The sequence below is a fragment of the Miniopterus natalensis genome, chromosome 10 (genome assembly GCF_054644295.1).
Source record: "Miniopterus natalensis isolate mMinNat1 chromosome 10, mMinNat1.hap1, whole genome shotgun sequence".
Lineage (NCBI taxonomy): Eukaryota > Metazoa > Chordata > Mammalia > Chiroptera > Miniopteridae > Miniopterus > Miniopterus natalensis.
The window spans coordinates 3,849,166-3,870,920 of NC_142090.1; the positions used below are offsets into that span (position 1 = coordinate 3,849,166).

Below are 21,755 nucleotides of genomic sequence, written 5' to 3' on the forward strand. Positions count from 1 at the left end.
TTCCATGGTCTAAATATACCACAGCTTTTTTACCCACTCATCTACGGAGGGGCACTTGGCTGTTTCCAAATCTTAAATATTGTAAATTGTGCTGCTAGGAACATAGGGGTGCAGATATTCTTTCTGATTAGTGTTTCAGGATTCTTGGAATATATCCTGTGGGGAGAATCTTAGGGGACAGTTTCAGTACAATATTCATCAGCTTTCCCGGTGCATTTTTAATATGCTGATGCATCAAAATAAGCATATAGAGGAGTTTTGGATTGTTCTTTGGTCTGTTTTACTTTTACCTTAGGTCTGTCTGGCTATAGTGGGATTTTGTGATATGTTCCCTGACTTCATCTGTCTCTGGGTTGAGCTGGCACAAATGGCATTAATTGGGTTTTTGTGTTCTGCTTCCCAGACCAGGGTGATTTAACCTATGTATTCTCTGGTTAGAGAGGAGGTATAAACCCCCTGCTCGCAAGTGCCCTTGGTTGGGGAAGACAAGGTCTTGCTATTCACAAACTGGCTGCTACCTGCCGAAACTGATTGGCATTGTTTAATTTTTTATCTCAGTCTCCCCATTCCACTTGCTCAGGAACCTTCCTAGCTTCTTGCTATCCTGCCTCACAGGGACCACAGAACCATCTTGCTGGAGAAGCCTGCTGCTTCACTAACAAAGTGCTCAGAGACGTGGACTGAAATAATGTACATCGCCAGTGGTGCTAACACAGCACGCCGCAGGCAGGGTTTCTCATTTGAATTCTCTATGTAGTGTATGAGTGCCTGATTATGCCAATTTTGTAACTTCTGTTTGTTGGCATTGTGGGTTTGGTGGGAAATGAGCTGGGAGGATGCTTCTGGTTAGCTATCACTATATAACAAACCATCCCAAAGACTAGTGGTTCAAAGCAATAACAATCATTTATTTTTCTCATGCATATGCAATCTGGGGAGGGGGGGTACAGTGGGGATGGATCGTCTTTGCTCTTTGTAGCGTGATCTGAGGTGGCCCAGTTGGCAGCTGGAGAATCTGCTTCCGTGTTTCCTCACTTGTGCAGCTGGCAAGTTAGCTCTGTTGGCAAATGAAAGACCAAGCAGGGGAGTGGGCCAGTGACTTCCAGTCCTCTTCACCTGGTCTCTCGATGGGCAACTTGGGTTTCCTCCCAACATGGCCGCCAAGATCTAAGGGCACATACCCCAGAGAGCAAGGAGGCATTCTCCCTATCTCACTTTAGAAGTCACAGCCATCCACTATTTGTCAAAGCAGCCCCAAAGTCCATAGAATCTCAAGTAGGGGACACAGATCCCATAACTCCACAGAAGGAAAAACAAGCTAAGATTTCAAGAGCAATTGGTGGGACAGAAGATACTGCTATAGCCATCTTTGGAAAATACAATCAATCGCATTAAGACATCATTGTAGGTTAAGAAACAAGGAACTAACATCATTTCCACAACTTTTGCCAGGTATTTTCAAGCATCTTCTTAAACATATTTACAAGATCTTCAAATATATTGATTTCAATTTCTTCCTTTCTTTTTTTAACATCTTTATGGTAATTTTCCTTTAGGAATTTTTTCTTTTTCTTCATTTCTTGCTCTGATATTTTTCCCTGATTATATTCCTCTTCTACTAGTTTAATTTCCTTCTGTAATTGATCAGCACGTTCTTTCTTCCATTCCTCTAGTTGACGTTTCAGCTTTTCCTGTACGTCCTTGTAGATGGCATCAGAGAAGTGAGCCCCTCCATTCTTCTGCAGCATTTCCTCTATCAGCTCCACCAGCTCCTGCACTTGAGCTTCCTTCACAGCCTTGCTTGCACTTGAGCTGTTATCGAAGGCACAGTAGCGGTCCCCACACTCCTTGATGATGTCTTGTAGTTTCGCTTCTGCCTGTGCTATATACTCATCCAGTGTCTGGTCCTCCAAATCATCTTTGCGAGTGAACAAGATGATCATGTGCTTCATGGCCGACATCCCAAAGATCTCCTTGATGAATTCAACTGTTCTCTGCTCCTCCTCAGTGTAGCGGCCCAGACGCACAACCAGGATGATGGCATGAGGCCCAGGGCAGGAGGCAATGACACACCGGCTCATTTCCTCACAGGTGGTCAGCAGTTTCTCCTTGGTGTCAAAGAGCCCTGGGGTGTCCACAACAAGAAGTTTCTTCTCCATCCATTCCCGCGATGCTGTCTGACATTTCTTGGTAACAGCACCAGCAGCAATTTTAGATTCAAATTCCTTTCTCCCAAGGATGGTGTTTGCTGTCGCACTTTTCCCACTTCCGGTTTTTCCCACCAGAACAATTCTCAGGGTGTTGTCCTGAAGGTCATCCATGTTCTATCAAGAGGCTCTGGGGTGCGGGTACTCACAGGACCTTCGTGAAGGGAAGGAGAGGGGAATAGGGTCAACTTAGCTGGTGGGGATCATTCCCAACTCTCTTTTCTTTCTTATTTGCTCCCTGAAAATTTGTAGTGTACTGTTACTCATTTTGAACCCAGGAGGACAGAGAGATGACAAGTTCAATTACTATGGAAGAAATAATAAAGCTGAGTTTCCCACAAAAGAGTCCAAGGCTCAGGTGCTGTCCCAGGAGAACTCACTTCCACTTTCAAAGATCTGGTCATCTCCATGCTATGTGAGCTATCCCCAATCACATAAAAAAGAGGAAATATTTCAACTCTTTGGCTCAATCGAAAGTAATATTGATGTAAAGCTAACATAGATTTCACCAATAATTAAAGCTACAGATGTGTCTCATTTGGAAATGTTAATACAAAAATCCTAAATAAACCATTAGACACTAAAAATTAATACACCATGATAAAATGTGATTTATTTCAGTAATATTAGGATGGTTCAATGTGAGAAAATTCGCTGTTATATTCCATTAATAGATGAAGAGGAAAATTACCTAGATGAAGAAAAGACATTTGACTGAATTCAATCCTGACTCATGTTTAATGAATTTCATAAAATTGGAATTAATAGATACTTCTCTCACATGATTTTATATAACTATAAATTTGAAATTTTTGTCACCACTTTTCTTTTCCTGCAGGTGAGAAAGAGTGCATTATACAGTTAAATAGTGCGTTATAAAGTTAAAATAATGAATTATAAAGTTCATATGGATGGAAAAAAGAGAAAGTTATTTGGCACCATCAAAAAAACCCAAACACAACAACAGAAAACAAGGAGGGAGGACTGGCTCTCCCAGGAGCCAAGCACCGTAGTTTCTATGACTAAAGCAGTGTGATGTTGGTGCCGAAGAGAGAGGACAGTGGAACAAAACAGAAATTTCAGAAACAGACCAAATTAATCCTACCGTGTTCATTTAGATTCCATTCCATTGTGTTACAGTTACATTCAGGACGGCAGCATCTCACATCAATGGGGAGGAAGACGGACTAATAAGGCAGCTCTGGGGTAACTATAACCATATAGAAAAGGGTGAAGCTGCATCCATTGCCTCCTGCCAGTCAAATTCCAAATCGATGGAGTAGGCAAAACTTTTGGAAGAATTGAAATAGAGTGAATAAAAGGACTAATGAGTGTGGTTACATAAAAATCTCCCAGTTAACGCAAGACCAAGAAACCACACTCGACTTAAAGCACTAATGTCAAGCTGGGGGAAAAACATTTTCCAACTTACAACAAAGGGGTGAATTTTTCTGTTATACAAAGAAAATTAAAATGTACAGAAACAAAAGATCAACAACTCGATAGAAAATGGAGCAAGAGCTGCGAATAAACCTTCCAAGAAAAGGGAATTTAAATGTTCCTTGAATATATGAAAATACATTAACATACACCCTTAATAGAGAAAAAATCAAAACACAAAAAAACAATTAATAAAATAAATTGGTAAAAGGGCAAACGTTCGCTGGCAGAATCTGTTGGTAAAGGGGTGGGGGGAGCTGAGAAGGAAAACCAGTCCACACCCTACAGAGAAGTCAGCACTTCCTGCAAAAGTACATACAGATTTTCCCCTTAATTGTCAATACAAAATCTTAGGATTTATCCCTATAGTACACTGACCAAAAAAATACACATAATGCTACTTATTGCATCATTATTTTAATAACAAAGGACCAAAAAACTATCAAATGGCCATCAGCAGGGACTGGTTGGATAAACTAAGGTATAGTCACACAGTGAAGTGCTGTCCAGCTGTGAAAAGGGATGAGATGTGTCTGTCTAGACCGGTGTGGAGAGATCTCCAGGATACGTCATCAGGTGTAAAAACATGTAGAGGTTACCTACCATTTCTCTCGGAGGAAGGAACATTAACTACATGTATAAAATATAATCAACATATATTTCATATATATGAAAAGGCAATAGCAGGATACTCTGCAACTAAACCGACAATAAGGTACTTGTATGGGGATGGGAGAAGCAGGATGGAAGGGCCAGGGACATAAGCGGGAAACTGTACATCTTGTATACACTTCGATTTCATAAATTTGATCTTGAAACCATGTTGGTAGTTTACATAATTATACAACAAAAGTTATGTTTTAAGATACTAGAATCAAAATGAAATGAAACAAATCTAATTGTATTTTGTGTGGTGGATGAACCACATAAAGAATTCGTCCAAGAGCCTTGAAAATGCAATAAGTTCATTGTCCATCTCCAGTGGGATATAACTTAAAACCAAAAAACAACTAAATCCAAAACCTGAAAAAAAATCTTAAATTGTCTTCAGAAATTCTATTCATAGTTGTGAGTGTGTGTGTGTGTGTGTGTGTGTGTGTGTGTGTGGCTTTGAAGTCCGTTGAAAACGCATAGAGAAAATAATGGGCCCAGTGACAATGAGGACCCTTAGTGCCAGCAGTGTGGTCTTCAAGCACCATTTCCCACCAAAAAAATATGGCTCAAAGGAGAAAGTACTGATTCTAGGTCTAGGCAGGAAATGTTTGAGTGGAGTCTACACTCTCTTGTCAACTACAAAGCCAGGATGCCCTCAAAAGTCACTAGGACCTTATCAGAAAGTCTTAAGAGCCAACTTCAAGAAAATCCAACTGGACAAAGATGAAATAATCTGACCATCGATAACAATGCCAATGACGCAAAACGTATCAAATACGTTGAAAACCAGGAGCACGTAGCAATGCCACCTTCTTCAAAGTAGTCAGTTGCTCCCTCGGAGCCTGAGAGAAGGGCATCTCCTTGTTCTGAACACTGACACAGGGAAAGAATCGAGTACTCGTCTTTCTTATACAACTGCACCTTGTGGAAACGAGAGGATGTTTGAGGGGAACTTCCTTTTAATATGACTATTCCACCTACTACTACATGAAAGAATCACAGAATTTGAGTATTATCATTTGTGACCCTTAATGAAATGAAGGCAATCATCAATGTTGATTAATGACACAGAAAGAGAGACAACCACATACTCTGTGCCTTCTCATGGAAGGTGACAGCTGCATCTATGAAGTGTTCCCACCAAAAATTAGTAAAAGCTGAGTAGGATGAAGCCTCTCCTTAAATATAACTTCACACACAACCCTGGAACTAGAAGAGCCGATCCAGTTCCGTAGACAGAAGACTTCGCCTTTGTCACATAGAGAAATTTCCCAGAGAGAAACAGGGAAGCTTGGAAACCTACATATTAAGTTAAATGTAAGAGAAATCAAACAATTGTGACTATTGAGTCATATTTGGATCTGACTCCAAGAAATATTTTTAAAAATATGTCTTTATTGATTTCAGAGAGAGGAAGAGAGAAGGAGAGAGAGAGCTAGAAACATCAATGATGAGAGAGCCATTGATCGGCTGCCTCCTGCACGCCCCCGCCTGGGGATAGAGCCTGCAGCCCGGGCCTGTGCCCTGACCGGGAATCGAACCCCAATCACCTGGATCCTAGGTCGACGGTCAACCGCTGAGCCAAGCCCAGCCTGGCAGCAATTTTTAAACTATGAGACAATCAGGGAAACCTGAATGCAACTGGTAATTTTTAAAAATTTGACTTGCTTATTGAAGTCTAATTATCAATATTTTTAAAAAGGTTTTAAATACATATTGATGAACTGAAATAATATTTGAGATTTGCTTAAAAATAATGTGGGTGGGTGGCGAGTGGTGAGTATATGGATGAAACAAGATTGACATCCATTGATAATGTTTGAAGCTGGTCAAGGTACATGGAAGTTCCTTGTACTATTCCCTTTATCTATGAATAAGTTAAAAATTTCCCATAATAAAATTTAACGTGCACACATTATAACCACCACTGAACACTGTATAATAAACACCCTGATAAATATTATGTACATGATTTCATTTACTCCAAAATTCCCGAGAACAAAGCTAATTTTATTTTTCTAACTTTTTAAACAAGGACATTTATATGGCTGGAAAAGGCTGCATCATTTGCCCAGGGTCACAGTGCTAACAGGTTCTGGACGGAGCAGGGATCCAATTCTAAGTCTGTCTGACCTACGCCTTCCCTCCTAACACTGCGCACCATGGCCTCTTCTCGGTTTCCTCTCAGGCCCATGACTCTAAACTCCCATCACATCACAGCTGCATCAACACAGGGCAGGGAAGAGGGGCCACACTCCTTCCAGACAGAGAACTGGCAGGGAGCCTGTGACTAGGGAAGCTAGCAGGAGGGTTTCACATACACTGTTCCTGCAGAGCAGCCCACCTCCTCCCCACAGCACCCTCCTCACCTCATGTGTCACACTATTGGGGACACAGCTCATCTCTGCTGAACAATGGAAAGGATTCAGCAAACTGCAGTCTAGGTTTCCTCTGCCCTTAGGGACATGGGCAACCCCTGGAGTCCCCACGCTCCCTGGGTCCTGCTTCTGTTTCAGTAAAAGGAGGGAGTGAGACTGGGTGGTCTCTAAACTGCCTTCAAGCTCTAAGATCCAAGGAAAACGAAGCTCGACAGGCAGCCCTAGTGTCTGTCCCAGCAGCAAGCGCATGAAGGGGCACCAGTCAGAACACTGTGCTAATCTGGCTCCTGACTCCCTGGCTACCCTTTGCCACTACCCTCTGGCAGCACCTCCTTCCCACCCCTGCTGTGCTGCTGGCACAGTACCTGGTCCCTCCTCCGACCAGAACCCATGCCCTGAACCCCCTGGAGCTCCTGCCCTCACAGCTCCATCCTCAGGGCAACTTCTCAGCCAGCCTCACCTTTTCAACCAGCCGAAACCAAGTTTTCTCCAAAGAGGCTCTTGGATCTGGTGTTTTTGATTTAATTGTGAGGATCTAGTGTTCACACCCTCTGAACCCACTGAACCAGGAAGCTCAGATTGCGTGGAGCCAGTGGAGGAACCGTCTGTCTTTAAAGAGACAGTATTACTGCTCTAAAATTTGGTCGGTGCCTCAGTTTTGTCAAGTTGAAACCCTTTCCTCCGTTTGCCCAACCTCACACCCAAATTTCCAAAGCTATGCTCAGTGTTTGGGTTATAGCAGTGGATCCAAAAGGCCCTTATTACATGACCTAGATCATGCCCAGAAAGCCAGGCACAGTGTCTGTCATTTTCCCAGGTGCAATGGGAGCCTACAGGGGTGATCCTGGAAGGGAGTTCGGCATGGGACTTAGTGGATCCTCGGGAGCTCCCTAGTGATGGTACAATATGGGGTAAAATATAGTCTTTCAAAAGGGTCTCAAATTACTCATTCAGAAATTCACCAGACTGAGGTACAAAGCCAAAAGGGTCTAAACCACTGGGAGCCAAAAAATAAAAATAAAAAGAGGAAGAGAAGACCTGGAAAAAAAGGCTTCCAGTGGCTACACAGCCTCTCTGCTTATTTCATATGGTTCTTAAAGATTAAAAGTCTGCATGACCTGATGAGTAAACATGCACCTAAGGAGCAGACACAATTTTTCCTCTCAACCTCGCTATCTTCTCCCAGCCCAAGGCCATACAAAAGCAGCTTATTTTAGATTTACCAGGGAGATGAATCCAGCAGGCTGTGGAAGTTGTGCTCAGGCGAGAGGCAGGCTGTCAAAGTTCCCAAGGTTGACAAGGTGTTCTAGTTGTCTGTTCCATCGCCCAAAAATACTGAGTTTTTATAGTTTACATCTTGGCTCACTACACTGAATAATTGGATTAGTCAATGTTTAAGCTTGAGGGGAGGTGCTAAGGGGACCAGATGTAGCAGGAAGTAGTGGACAGGAGTGTGGCTAACCATGGAGGGAAGCAGCTGGATTTGGAAATGATGGTGTTGATGACCATGTCATTGGACCAATTACTGCTGTTAATGACTTGTGTCACCTAGAAAGGGCCCATACAAGAGTCACTTGGATTCCAAAAAATATACAAATCGGGACCAGCTATTAATTTGCAAGGTCTGGCACAAAAGGAAAATACCTGGTCCCACATTCAAAAACCATGAAAAATTCCAAGGTGACATTACAGAGCATTACACCATGTGAGGGGCCACTCTAAGCACAGAGCCCTGAGCAGCCCTACAGTTCACCCACCCAGGAAGCTCACCTTGACAGGCTGCATATATATGAGTTGAGAGGTGAGCCAGAACTTCATCTCCTGCTCAAGGTATCTCCACCACTGGCCAATCTCACTTCACTCTCCACATTCCTTGCATGAACCTTGTCTAGAAAAAAGCTGCCTTGGATGATTTTCTGGTCAACTAATGGCTTCTCCAGGTATTAAGCTCAGGTACACTCTTCAGTTCCCTAAAGGGAAGAGGGAACTGGCTGAGACAGAATCCACAGGTGCTACAGGGCATAGGACCCAGGTCTTGAGTGGTAATAGCCTTGAGGCCATTGACCATGAGGAGCATCTAGAACCCAGCTCCCACATCTGAACCCTACCTTAGGGGTGACCTCCCTCTAGAAGACTTGTGATAGGAGGAGAGATGCCTCGTCTGTCTCCTGCACTGTTCACCTGGCCATGCTCCTTGTCAGTAAGAACTCCTTTCCACTTCCAGCTCTGCTGTGAGCCACCTGTCTCTCTGCTGCCGGTCCCCACCTGCAAGTCCGTGAAGCTGCTCTAACCCTTCCAGGGTGCTGGTCCTGCACAGAGTCAGAAGCAAGGGGATGGATGTTGAGAAAGACACGGCTTCCTTTTTGACATTTCCCCTTCATTCCTTTTTCCTCTTTGTTCCTCACATCATAGACACACATGGCAATCTGCACATATATGAATTTTTCAAAAGATTGGGGCTTATTAAAAACCACTTCTTTACCTTCTATAGGAGTCTGCCTTGGGGAGCTCAGGACTTTTTTTTCTTTTTTCTTTTTTTTGCTTCTTTTTGCTGGTAGGATCTAGATAAATTCAAACCACAAACTTATTAGGACAATGCAGAAATAATAACACGACGTGAAGGGAACGGCTCCTCATACTGTCCTGACACTTCCACAAAACAACAGTTAACCTTGGTATTTCAGTTATTCTGGCTGCAATAACAAGTTACTAAAAATTTAGTGGACTGAGACAATACAAATTAATTCTCTTAGAGTTCTCAGGGTCAGGAGACTGACATTAGTCTTATGGAGATAAAACGAAGGTGTCATCAGGGCTAGTCTTTCAGGAAGATTCAAGAGAGAATCCAGCTCTTCCCTCTTCCAGCTTCTGGAAGCTTCCAGATTATTTTAGTTGTGACCCCATCACTCCAGGCTCTCCTGCCATCATCACATTGCCTTCCTCATTTTACCTTCTTGCCTCTCTCTTCTAATGGCCTTTGTAATTACTTCTGGGACCCATTCAGAAATACTGGTATAATCTCATCTCAAAATCATTCGTTTAATCACATCTGCATTAAGGTAACCCTCACAGGTTCTGGGGATTAGAACATGGCTATATTGGGGAGATGGATTTCAGTCGGCCACATGTGGATAAGTTAACCTCTTTGCAACTCACTTTCCTAATCTTTTAAAAGGATATTTGCTTCATAGGGTTGGTGTTGGTACCAGCAAGTGTGGTGCTGCTGTAAACAATCATTAAAATTAAATGTGGAAGTGGCTGTGGAATTAGGTGATGGACAGACACTGGGAGAATTCTGAGCAGGCATCTGACAGAAAGGCCTACATTGCCTTGAAGAGACTGTTGCTGGGAATTTGAATATTAAAGGTGAGATCTCAGATCAAAGTGAGGACTGTGTTACTGGACACTGGAGGAAAGTTGACACTGATACACAGTTGGGAGAAGTTGCTGAGTTGTGTTGTGTTGCTGGGTGGAAAGAAGAGCTTATAGGTGATGAACGTCTTTAGCTGAGGAGGTTTCCAAGCAGAGTGTTGGGGGTGCAGATTGGTTTCACCTTGTAAAATGCAAAAGGCAAGAAATCAGAGGGATGCATCCACCAGGCTAGAACCTCCAAGGACTGCCAGGAGCCGGGAGGAGCTGGGAGCCAGCAAGGGAGGATCATCTCCAGCACCTTCAGAGAGAGCGGGGCTCTGCCAACCTTTTCATGCTGGACCCCTAGAACTATGGGACCATAAGTTTCTGTGGCCTCAAGCTGCTCAGTGTGTGGTGCTGTGTTTCAGCAGCCCTGGAATCTCACACAACACCTCACTCCATCCTCCACCTCTTCTCCTGCCTTCCTCGCCTTCCGTCATCTCTACACCCCAGAGATTTCCCCTTCTGCAGGAGCCAGGGTTTAGAGAGTAGCTGCCCCACCTCCACCTCCACATGTGGACCAGAAGGACCGTGGAGGTCATGGAAGGGTGAATTGCTGGGTTCCTTGGAGGCCTTGAATCTGCCTCACCCTGTTTCTCAGAAACTTCTCAGTGCCCAGGACTCTACACCCGAGAGGTGCCCCAACCCACCGTCTTTACTTTTGCCCTCTCTGAACTCAGGCCCTTGACCGCAGAACTTATCAGTTATCAACAATGAATACAACACCTAGACAGAATCAAAGCCTTGCTCCTTTTTCCAGACACAGAGGAAATGAAGGACTCCTGGACTGTAATGGGGAACCGGCAGACTGCCAGTGGGTGTGAGTCCAGCAGGTCCTGAGACCACCTCTGCCTGAGAGCTCACTCCAGGCCCACCAGCAAGTGTCGACCTTGCCCTCCCAGAAAACAACAAATTCACACAAAAGAATAGGTTTACAAAAACTCACAGACACAGATAACAGTATGGTGGTCACAAAAGGGAAGGGTGTGGGTGGGGAGTAAATGGAAAAGAGGGTCCAATATATGGTGAAGGCAGAAACTACACTTGGAGTGGTGGGCACACAATGTAATATACATAGGACATATCATAGAATTTTATACTTGAAAGCTATCAGTGATATCACTTCTGTCTCACCAATGAAGTTAGTGGCAGCCATTTCCCCTTACAAAATAGAACGAAATGAGCTTTCATGCATTAAATACACCTGACTGAGGAGCCACCTGCCTCAGCCACAGCACAGGATGGCTAACCTGTCTGACAGGGTGTCCCCTTCTATTAGCCCAATGACACTTGCTTTATCCGATGAGCTTCAGAGCAGACTGTCATCATAGCACATCAGCGCTGGTGTCTGCCATTAACACCTGAAATGTGGTCAGGAAAAGTGAGTGGGTCTGTTTCTGCCACTATCGGGTCTATGGCTTTGGACAAACTATCACCCCTCTGACCCCGGTATCTCTACAGATGAGAAGATGGGGAAGTGTCAGATCATGCAGGTCGGATGTCGCCCAAGGAACTACATCACACGCCAATATCTGGGCCTTGCCCATGAGAACAAGTCCAAGACTCTCCCACCAGTAAGAACCCTGAGCACTGGCCGCGTACCCACACTTCCTCACAGATTTGGGGTGATTGTGGTGATTAATCTGTGACACTGCTCAGGGTCCTCATGGAAGACCATATGCAGAGACCAGTCCTGGGACTCTTGGCCTGAGGGGTCTGGTGTGAAGGAGCAGCATCACTATGGGCCCTCTGCTCCCATGCTGTCTGTCCCCAGGTCATCAGAACGATGCTTGAGTTTCACTCATCAATTCAAGTTGTGGTCACAGCACAGGCCAGAAAGGCTGGGTTACAGGGCCCATGTCCCCTTACTTGGACCTGCTGAAGTGTTCAGAGGACTGAGAGGAGAAGGCTGGGCCAAGAAGAAACCTCACCATGGATATCACACTGAACTGTGCTCAGGGTCTGATTTGGACCCCTCCTAGGCTGGTGCTGGCCTGGGGATGAAGTGGAGGAGTTTCCTGTGAGGCTCCAAACCCTCAGCAGTTTCTCCTCCAGGGCAGGGGCAGCTCTTAGCACTTTGACCCTGACCTGAGCCAAACAAATAAGTGTGCTCTCTATTGGAACTGGTGCTCATCGATAGTGGCATCTTTCACATTCTAACAATGACAGTCTCAAAGCTTAGCTTGTGAGTAAACAGTTGAGGAGCCTCATTGCTGATCATGAAGAAATATCACCTGAAAATTACAATTAAAAGGTTCATGTCACCCAGCCAAACGTGGCTCAGTGGTTAAGCATCGGGCTATGATCCAGGAGATCGAGGTTCGATTCCCAATCAGGGCACATGCCAGCTTGCCGGCTCCGTCCCCAGTGGAGGGTATGCAGGAGGCAGGCAAAAAATGGCTCTCTCATCACTGATGCTTCTATCTCTTTCTCTCTCCCCCTTCCTCTCTCTGAAATCAATAAAGACATATTTAAAAAGCAAAAAAAAAGATTCATGTCTGAGCTGTGAGAGACCATAAATGACTATTTGGAATTTAAGGACACACCAGCATTTCTCCTGTCCTCTGAGTATAACGTATCTCATTGAGTGGAAAGCCAAGGACTCTAGATGAAGACAGCAACCTGAAAGCATTGGCAGCTGCCACCTCGGTTCCCATTTAGCGATATGTCATCCACCTCCACTATAGACAACAAAATAGGAAAAGTGAACTGTACAAATGGCATGCACTTGGCAGGGGGGAAGGTGAGTGGAGCTAGCAGGATAGCCAATGTTTATTCTAAAAGTACTGACAGGATTTCCACCTATAGACAGCATCGTGAGGTACTCTGCAGACTTATTACTTGTAGAACAACCATAACAGATGAATTTTAAAAATTTTAAATGTCTAAAAATTGCCTTCAGGTCATATAGCAAATGAAGAAATGCTGATTTTTTTTTTAAATCTACTAAGCCTTAGTAAGAAGTGTGAGAGTCTGTGTGGTACTTGAGCCATGACTTAATTCCTCCCTCCCTCACTCACCTTCAGCTCAGTTTGAAGGAAACTCCATTCTGGGTAGATGTGGTTAAGAAGATGGGCTCCCTCTCTCCTCTGTTACCCAGCAAGAGTCTTCTATGTTACCAATAGTGGTAGGCTCACAGCCTTTCTCAAGCCCTCCAACTCTTGAGTTACAGGACAAAACCGGTGAGTGCACCAGCAACACCCTCCTGCTTCTCTATTCATAGTGCAGAAACTCAATCCCAGGTACCACAGGTTAAGAATCCTGGGAATCCAGCTGCCCACACTCCAGCCCCCTCATATGATGGAAGGTACATGCTGGGAGAGGGGGGTTGAGAAGACCAGAGGCTACCATCCCCTGCTCAGACTCTAGAACTGTGGCTCAAAGTTTTTGTGCAGGGTGAAAAGAAGTCCATAATTACAGAGAACTCCCAAGCTCTCCTCAAAGGAAATGAGTTCATTTGAAGAAGAGTGTGAGAATTTCAAAGGGTTCTTTTGAAAGCATGGATGAATTTTTTAGTAAGTAATTTAGAGGAGACTGGTAACCCTATAAGAGCTACAAGAGAAACCACAGGCCAGCAAGTTTATCCAAGAGAACCAGGAAAAGGTACAGGTACAAAGATCCTTCTAGGGCCGGAGAAAATCTGAGAGATGCCACAAAAACCGCCCCTGAAATGGAAACCAAATGTAATTTTATCAGTGGAGTGATTTATGCTAAGACATTCTCAAAAACAGGAGATTGATAAGGTGGTGACTAGTAGGCCTAATAGCTGGGTGCAATACCTATAGAGACACACAGGATAACAGAAAGACTAAGGAAAGAGACAGTCAAAAGGAGCTTTACTAAAACTATTGTCATCCCAGGTGACATCCCAAGGCTGTACCTCTGAGGAGCAACATCAGAGGTTTCTCACTACAAGGGACATAGACTTCCCAGAAGAGTCCAGCCAAGTCAATAAACAAACAAGCAAACAACAGTAAATAGAGTCCTAGAAAAGCAGAAGGTAAATCATTATCCATAGTTGCGACACTACATTACTTAAAATACCCAGTTTCTTAATGAAAACTGCAAGACATAGAAAGAAGCAGGAAAGTGTGACCCATACACTGAAAAAAATTCAGGCAACAGAAACTACCTGTGAGAGAGCCTAGATACTGGATTTGAAGATGGGGCTTCACAACGGCAATTATAAATAGTTTCAAGAAGAGAAGGAAATCACACTTTAAAAAATTAAGGGAGCTATCATGACAATATCTCATCAAATACAGAATGTCAAGAAAGCAATAAAAGTTATTTTTTAAGAACAAAATAGAAATTCTGGAGTTGAAAAGTATAACTGAAATGAGAATTCTACTAAAGGGGCTCAGGGGTAGGTTTTAACCAGCAAAAGACAGAATCAATGACTGGCAAAAAAATAACAGAAGTCAAGGGCAAATAGACAATTCAACAATAATAGCTGCAGATTTCAACACCCCACTTTGAATAATATGTAGAACAACTAATCAGAAGATGAACAAAGATGAAAAGATGTGACCAACTAGGTCCAATACCAGAACATTCCACCCAACAACAGCAGAATACACATTCTTTTCAAGTGCACAAGGAACATTCTCCTAAATCGACCATGTGTGAGGTCATAAAATAAGCCTCAATAAGTTTAAGAGGCTTTAATTCAGACAGAGTACATTCTGCAGCCAAAATGAAGTAAAATTAGTAATCAGTAACAGAAAAAAAATGGGGAAATTTAATAATAAACAATACAATTCCAAATAAGCAATAAATCAAAGAAGATATCCAAAGGGAAATTATAAATATTTTGAGAGGAATAAAAAAAAAGCAAAACAAAACTTATGAGGTGTAGCTAAAGCTATGCTTAGAGGAACATTTATAGCTGGAAATATACATGTAGCTATATTGAACAAAGGAGAAAGGTCTCAAACCAATAACCTAATAATCCACATTAAGGCAGTGATTAAAGCAGAAAACTAAACCTAAAGCAACCACAAGAAGAATAAAATAGAGTGAAAATCAGTGAACAAGAGAATAGAAAAACAATACAGAAAACCAAAGCTTGATTCTTTGAAAATATCAACAAATTGACAAGTCTTTAGTTATTGTGACCAAAACAACATATAGAGAATTACTAAAATCAGGAATGAAGGAGGGGACATTATGACTGAGTTTAAGAAGATAAAATAATTATAAGGAAATATTATGAACAATTTTATGCTCCCCAAATTAGATAGCATCGATGAAGTGGGAGAATTCATAAACTACAAAAATTGACTCAAAAAAAAATAGAACATCTGGATCGACCTATAATTCATAAAGAGAATCAATTACTAATACAAACTATTACCATGAAAGAAAAACCTAGGCCCTGATGGCATCATTGGTGAATTCTACCAAACATTTAAGAATTAATATCAAATCTTCACAAATGCTTCCAAAAAATAGAAGAGGAAGAACACATTCCATCTCATTCTGTGATGCCAGTATTGTCCAAATAACAAACCAGAAAAAGACATCACAATAAAAAGAAACTACTGATCAACATCTCCTGTGAATGTGGAGGCAAAAATCCTCAACAAAATACTGACACAAAGAATCCAGCAATATATAAAAAGGTGGACACACCGTGACCAAGTGGAATTTACCCCAGTAGTGCAGTATTGTTTTCACATTCAGAAATCAGTGAGTATAATAAACCATATCAATAGAATAAAGAAAAGACACACGATAATATCACTAGATTTTGGAAAAGCACTTCACACAATTGAACACTCTTTCATAATAAAAACACTCAACAATCTAGGAAGAGAAAGAAACTTCCACAACTTGCTAAAAGGAATCTATGAAAATCCCACAGCTAGTACCATACTTAATGATCACAGACGGAAAGCTTTCCTGCTAAGATCAGGGATCAGACAGATATCTGCTCTTGTCACTTTATTTCAGCTTTGTGCAGGAGGTTCTAACTACAGGAGGGCAACTAGGCAAGAAAAGACACTGTTCAAAAATGAGAATGGGTCGACATCCATAAGTCAGTCCATGTGATACAGCACATTAACAACATAAAAGATAAACATTATTTGATCTTCTGAATCGATAAAGAAAGAGCACTTGACAAAACCCAACATGCTTTCATGATAAAAACTCTTAACAAACTGGGTACAAAGGAAGCGTACCTCAACATAATAAAGGCCATATATGACAAGCCCACAGCTAAGATCAGACTCAACAGTAAGAAGCTGAAAGCTTTTCCTCTAAGATCAGGAAAGATACAAGAATGCCCGCTCTCCCACTGTCCTTCAATATAGTACAGGAAGCCCTAGGCAGAGCAACTAGGCATGAATAGAAAAGGGTCAGAATCAGAAAGGGAAACGTAAAATTGTCTCTCTTCACAAATGACATGATCTTACCTAGAGAAAATCCTAAAGACTCCACCGAAAACAAACAAACAAAAACTGTGAGAAATGATCGGGAAGTTCAGTAAATTTGCGGGACACAAAAAAAATATAAAAATATAAAAAAGCAGTTGCACTTGTAAACAGTAATGAAAATTTATTGGAAAGAGAAATTTAAAAATAATCCCATTTACAATAACATCATAAAGAATAAAATACCTGGGAGTACTTTTGACCAAGGAGTTGAAAGACCTGTATATTGAAAAGTATGAGAGACTGGTGAAAGAATTGAAGAGAACACAAGTATAAGTGGAAAGAAATTTTGGGCTTATGGATGAATTAATATTTTTGAAATGTCCATACTACTCAAGTTGCTCTACAGATTCAATGCCATTCGTATCAAAATTCCAATGGAATTTATTACAGAAATTGAAGAAACTATCATAAATTGCTTATAGACACACAAAAGATCCTGAATGGCCAAAGCAGTCTCAAGAAAGAATAACAAAGCTGGAGGCATCGCACATCCTCACTTCAAACTATATTGCAAAGCTCTACTAATCAAAACAGTAGGGTATTGGCATAAACTCAGACACATAGATCAATGGAAAAACACAAAAACCCCAGAAATAATTAATTAAAAATAATTAATTTACCAAAAAAATGAATGAAGAATATGCAATGAGAAAAAGTTAGTCTCTTCAACAAATGGTGCTGGGGAAAACCGGATAGCCACCTGCAAAAGAATGAATTTGTACTCCTGTGTGACACCGTACACAAAAGTGAACTCCAAGTAGATGAAAACTTGAACAGATGACCTTAGACCATACAATTCCTAGAAGAAAACAAAGGGGGTGAGCTCCTTGACATCAGTCTTGGTAATCCTTGTTTGGATTAGATACCAAAAACAAGGAAACAGAAACAAAAATAAGTAAGTTAGATTATGTCAAATTAAAAAGCATCTGCACAGCAAAGGAAACCATCAACAAAATGGAAAGGCAATCTATAGAATGGGAGAAAATATCTGCAAGTCATCTATCTGATAAGTTGTTGATATCCAGAAGATATGGAGAATTCATATACCTCAGTAGCAAAAAACAAGAAATTCAATTTTAAAAAACGGGCAGAGAAACTGAAGAGATATTTTTGCAAAGGAGACACATAAATGGACAGCAAAACAAGGTGCCTGACATTGCTAATTATCAGGGAAATGCAAAGCAAAACCTCAATGAGAGATCACCTTGCTCGCACCTGTTGGAATGCCTATTATCAAAAAGACCAGATATAACCAGTGTTGGTGAGGGTGTGAGAGAAGGGGACCCTTGTGCACTGTCAGGAATGGAACTGGTGCAGCCACTATGGAAAACAGTATGCAGAGTCATCAAAAAATCAAACATAGCACCACTTTATAATTCATGTGGGAATCTGCCCAAAGGCAACGAAAACAGGATCGAAGAGAGACCTTTGCACCCCATGTCCACTCCAGCATTACTCACAGTAGCCAAGAAATGGACACAACCCGAGGGTCCCTCTACAGAGGAACAGATATATGGGGGGGCAAAAGTAGGTTTAGAGCTGTGAGTGTGGGGAACAAACGATACAATAATAAGTAATAATGCAGGAATAAACTCTGTGTTTTGAGTACTCACAACTGCAAACCTACTTTTGCCCACCGTGTGTGTGTGTGTGTGTGTCTGTCTGTGTTCTGCCATGAAAATTGGAAGGACATCTTTCCATTTGCAGATGGACCTTGAGGGCATTTGCAGTGAAATTCGACTGAGGATAATAAATACTATATAATATCACATTTTTATGTGAAGTTTTAAAAATCCAAACTTATAGAAATGGGGAGTAGAGAGGTGGTTACCAGGGGCTGGTGGGTGGGGGAAATGGGGAGATGTTGGTGAAACAGAGCAAACTTCCTGTGAGAGGTGAGTAAGTCCTGGGGTGGGATGCACAGCAGAGTGGTTCTAGTTGGTAACGCGTGTTATGTACTGGAGAGTTGCTAAGAGAGTAGATCTTAAATGTCCTCACCACAGGAAAGAAATAGGAAGTATGGATGTGGTGCTGGTGCTAGCTCTGGTGGTGACCAGTTTTCAAATATATGAATGTGTGAAATCAACACACTGTGTACTTTAAACTTACGCTATGTTATTTGTCAATTATATCTCAGTAAAGCTGACTGGGGGCAGGTGAACGAGGTGGGGCTGAGCTGGGTTCTTCCCTAGAGACAATGGCTGGCAAGAATGGGTGAAAATCAGACCCCAGCTGATTAGCTTCAGATCAAATTAAACCCCTCCCTATGTATGGGCAGAGCCAACTCTAGAGATTGTGACAGGTGCAGTCACCTTCCTGTTATTGACCTGACCAGGCCAGGCCCCCATCACCATCATCCTGTCCCTCCCTCCCCCCTCCCGAGGTAACTGGCTATGTTCCTCACCTTTCCCGTGACCCTCTGGGGGGAGAGACCTAAAAGATGGCCAGAGTGAGCCCCGAAGGAAAGTGCCATCCTCTCCCTGCTGTCCCATTTTCAACAGTGGGAAAGCCTCCCTTTCCTTTGAGAATGATGAGGCTTTGCAGGTGACGTCCTGGCATTAGGACCACCTTGGTGGCACTGTCCTAGGGAAGGAGGCTTTCAAGAGACCATTTTATAGGTAAAGGCCTAAGAGCAAAAGGAATTGAGATCAGTGCTCAAGGCCAGAAGTGAAAACATTCCTCAAAAACCTAAAATGCTCTTCTCCTTTGAGGTTAGACCCCCAGGGACAAGCTGTTGGTGGCACAGGGACCTCCTGAGAACAGCACCATCATCCAAAGCCGGGTTTTCAGTGGAAACGCCCCATCCCACTGCCTCAGTGGCGAGTGTTCTGTCTCTTTAAGTTGTCACCCCTGGGCCCCACCTCCCTGGGATTCCTGCCCGCTGAGGTCTGAGAGGCGGGACACTTCTCCCTGCACTAGAAGGAACAGCCTGCCACACTCACAGCCGGAGGACAGCAGTAGGTCAGGGGCTTCTGGGGCCAGCGTCAGACCTGTCTCCAATTCTGCAGGACCGGTGAGCCCAGCAAGGGAAGGGAGCTGGCTGGGGCAGGAGCCGTGGGGACCGGGAAGAATCCAGTGCCTATAAGATGCTCGCTGAGGGAGCACCCCCGTTCTAGTAGGTACCAGAAAGGGGAGCAGCACCTAGAAAGGGTAACCCCACACCCCCAGGTGAGTGAGGCCGCCCTGAGCCTCACACATTGGTTCAGGAGCAGGCAGGCATCTCCTGCAGCCTGCTGCCCGGGCTCTTACTGGGCCTAAGTCCTTTCCTAGCCTAGTTCCCCAACAAGGAAGGAAGGGCTCTGCTCGCTCGCCCACAGGGGCCAACACACCCTTTAGAAGGCAGCAAGCACGCCCCACGGGCTTGTTGGGCTCAGGCAGGGAGATTTCTGAGGACATACAAGCCAGTCTAACCTCAGAACAAGTTACAAAGTGAAAATCCTGCGTGTATCTGGGCTGACCGCCTAAAACACTCCGCTCTCCTCCGAGTGTCCCCAAAGTGTCTGAGGGAGACGCCCGAGGCCATGACCGTGGTCTTCAAGGCCTTGTGCCACCTGTGCCCTTAGACACCTGCTCCCACCCCACGCTGCCAGGGCTGTGCGGGCGGCTGACCCTCTGAACTCCCTCCCTGCTCTGCAGGAGGAAGGGCTTGGACTAGGAAACTGACCCCGAAGCTCAGGTCCTGGGATGAGTGCATCAGAATCACGGGTAGGGGGCGCGGGGGTGCTTATGTTCTAACAGTACAGATATGTGAGCCAAAACCTCTAAGAAACACATTTTACAGAATCCCCTGGGTAATTCCCAGAAACAGGAGGTTCAGGACTCGGCAAATAGACTCAGTCCCTGGGAGGCTTAAGGTATAGGATCCCCCGTGTCCTCCATTCCTCAGTGACAGTACGTGTTCGTAAGCCCAGCCTTCAGCTCTCTGGACTGCACTAGAACTTTCTAAATCCCACTCCCAACTCTGTGGGAAGTTCGAGAGGGTTTACCCAGGGCTACTGGGTGTTCCCTGCCCCTTCTCATCTCCACCTTTGCCCAGGGCTCCTCGCTTTAGCTGAACTCCTGGTCTCTGCTCTGCATCTGTGGCTCTGTCTTCATTTCTGCTTCTGTGTCAGTCAGCGGAGTGTGTTGATTTCAACAGATGTGAACATTACTGAAGGCTTTGTGGGGAGGGGAGTTCCTGCAGAAACAGGATCACCTTTGGACTGAGGACCAGGCCAGTCTGTCATCTAAGTACCTTGGCCAGAGACCAGGTATTCAGCCCACCTCTCCCTTGGCTTTTCCTTGAGTGGTGCCAACAAGAAAGAACGCAGTCACCTGTGATAACTAGGTGGAGGAAGTGAAGAGGTGTTACTAGAAATGGAAATGACACACAGACAAGACTCAGACAGAGAGTGGGGAGGCTGAACAGTCACAGGCCCGAGAGCACAAGGCGGCTGGGGAAGGCCCGGCATCTCCTCTCTGGGGAGCATCTGAGTGGAGGTGTCATGGTCCTGAGGCTGGAGAGGCAGGCTGAGGACAGACTACACTGTGCCTAGGGACTCTGTGAGCCCGAAATGTTTGACTGTATTAAATGTGACTGATTGGCTGGAACCACTTTACCTGGAGGAGCCTCAGCTTGGTGGCAGGATGTTAGGAGTTGGAGGGGAGTGTCCCAGTCTCTCCAGGACAGCACTCATGTTTAGACACATTGAGACAGGACAGTGATTTGACTTCCGAGGGCAAAGTCAGAGGTTCCAGATCACCTGGGACATCTGTTTCTTCTCCAATTTCCAAAACTAAAATTCCAATTTTCTTGTCCGTCTCCCAGGCCAACCACCCCAAGTGGTTCCCTAAGTCTAGTTCTCAGTTTTCCAAAGTCTCCCCTGGCTGTTGAATCTCCTGGGAAAACTTAATATCTAATGCTTTCTGACTGACACGAGTGTTACAATGTCCCTTCTGCCCTTTGCATTTGAAGTCCATGAAAAGACAAAACCAAGCCCATCACACCCTCTCACAGCATCATGCCAACCCAGCCCAGGCCCTTCCAATGTTCTCCCCTCGGTTCTGATGTTCAGGGGTAGCGGGAACTTCTGATGTTGTGAAGTTCACATGTCCACCTGGTTACCACAGGGGACCACCATGACTTTGTCACTGTGGTGTCACCAGCTCCTGGATTTGGCCTGACACATTGTAGTGAGTTACACCTATTTGACGAATGATGAATGAACAAACTCTTTCAGGTTAGC

At 43.8% G+C, this 21,755-nt stretch overlaps 1 protein-coding gene across 1 annotated transcript; it reads right to left on the reverse strand.

The window, feature by feature from the left end:
* Nucleotides 1–1,430: 1,430 nt before the first annotated feature.
* Nucleotides 1,431–2,321, reverse strand: LOC148092160 (GTPase IMAP family member 7-like). The gene has a single exon (XM_087821317.1). It carries the CDS (start codon nt 2,319–2,321, stop codon nt 1,431–1,433), a length of 891 nt encoding a protein of 296 aa, XP_087677443.1.
* Between the last annotated feature and the right edge of the window lie 19,434 nt (nt 2,322–21,755).

Excerpts from the sequence above, each read along its gene's own strand:
- LOC148092160 (XM_087821317.1), bottom strand. The coding sequence starts at position 2,321 with ATGGATGACCTTCAGGACAACACCCTGAGAATTGTTCTGGTGGGAAAA.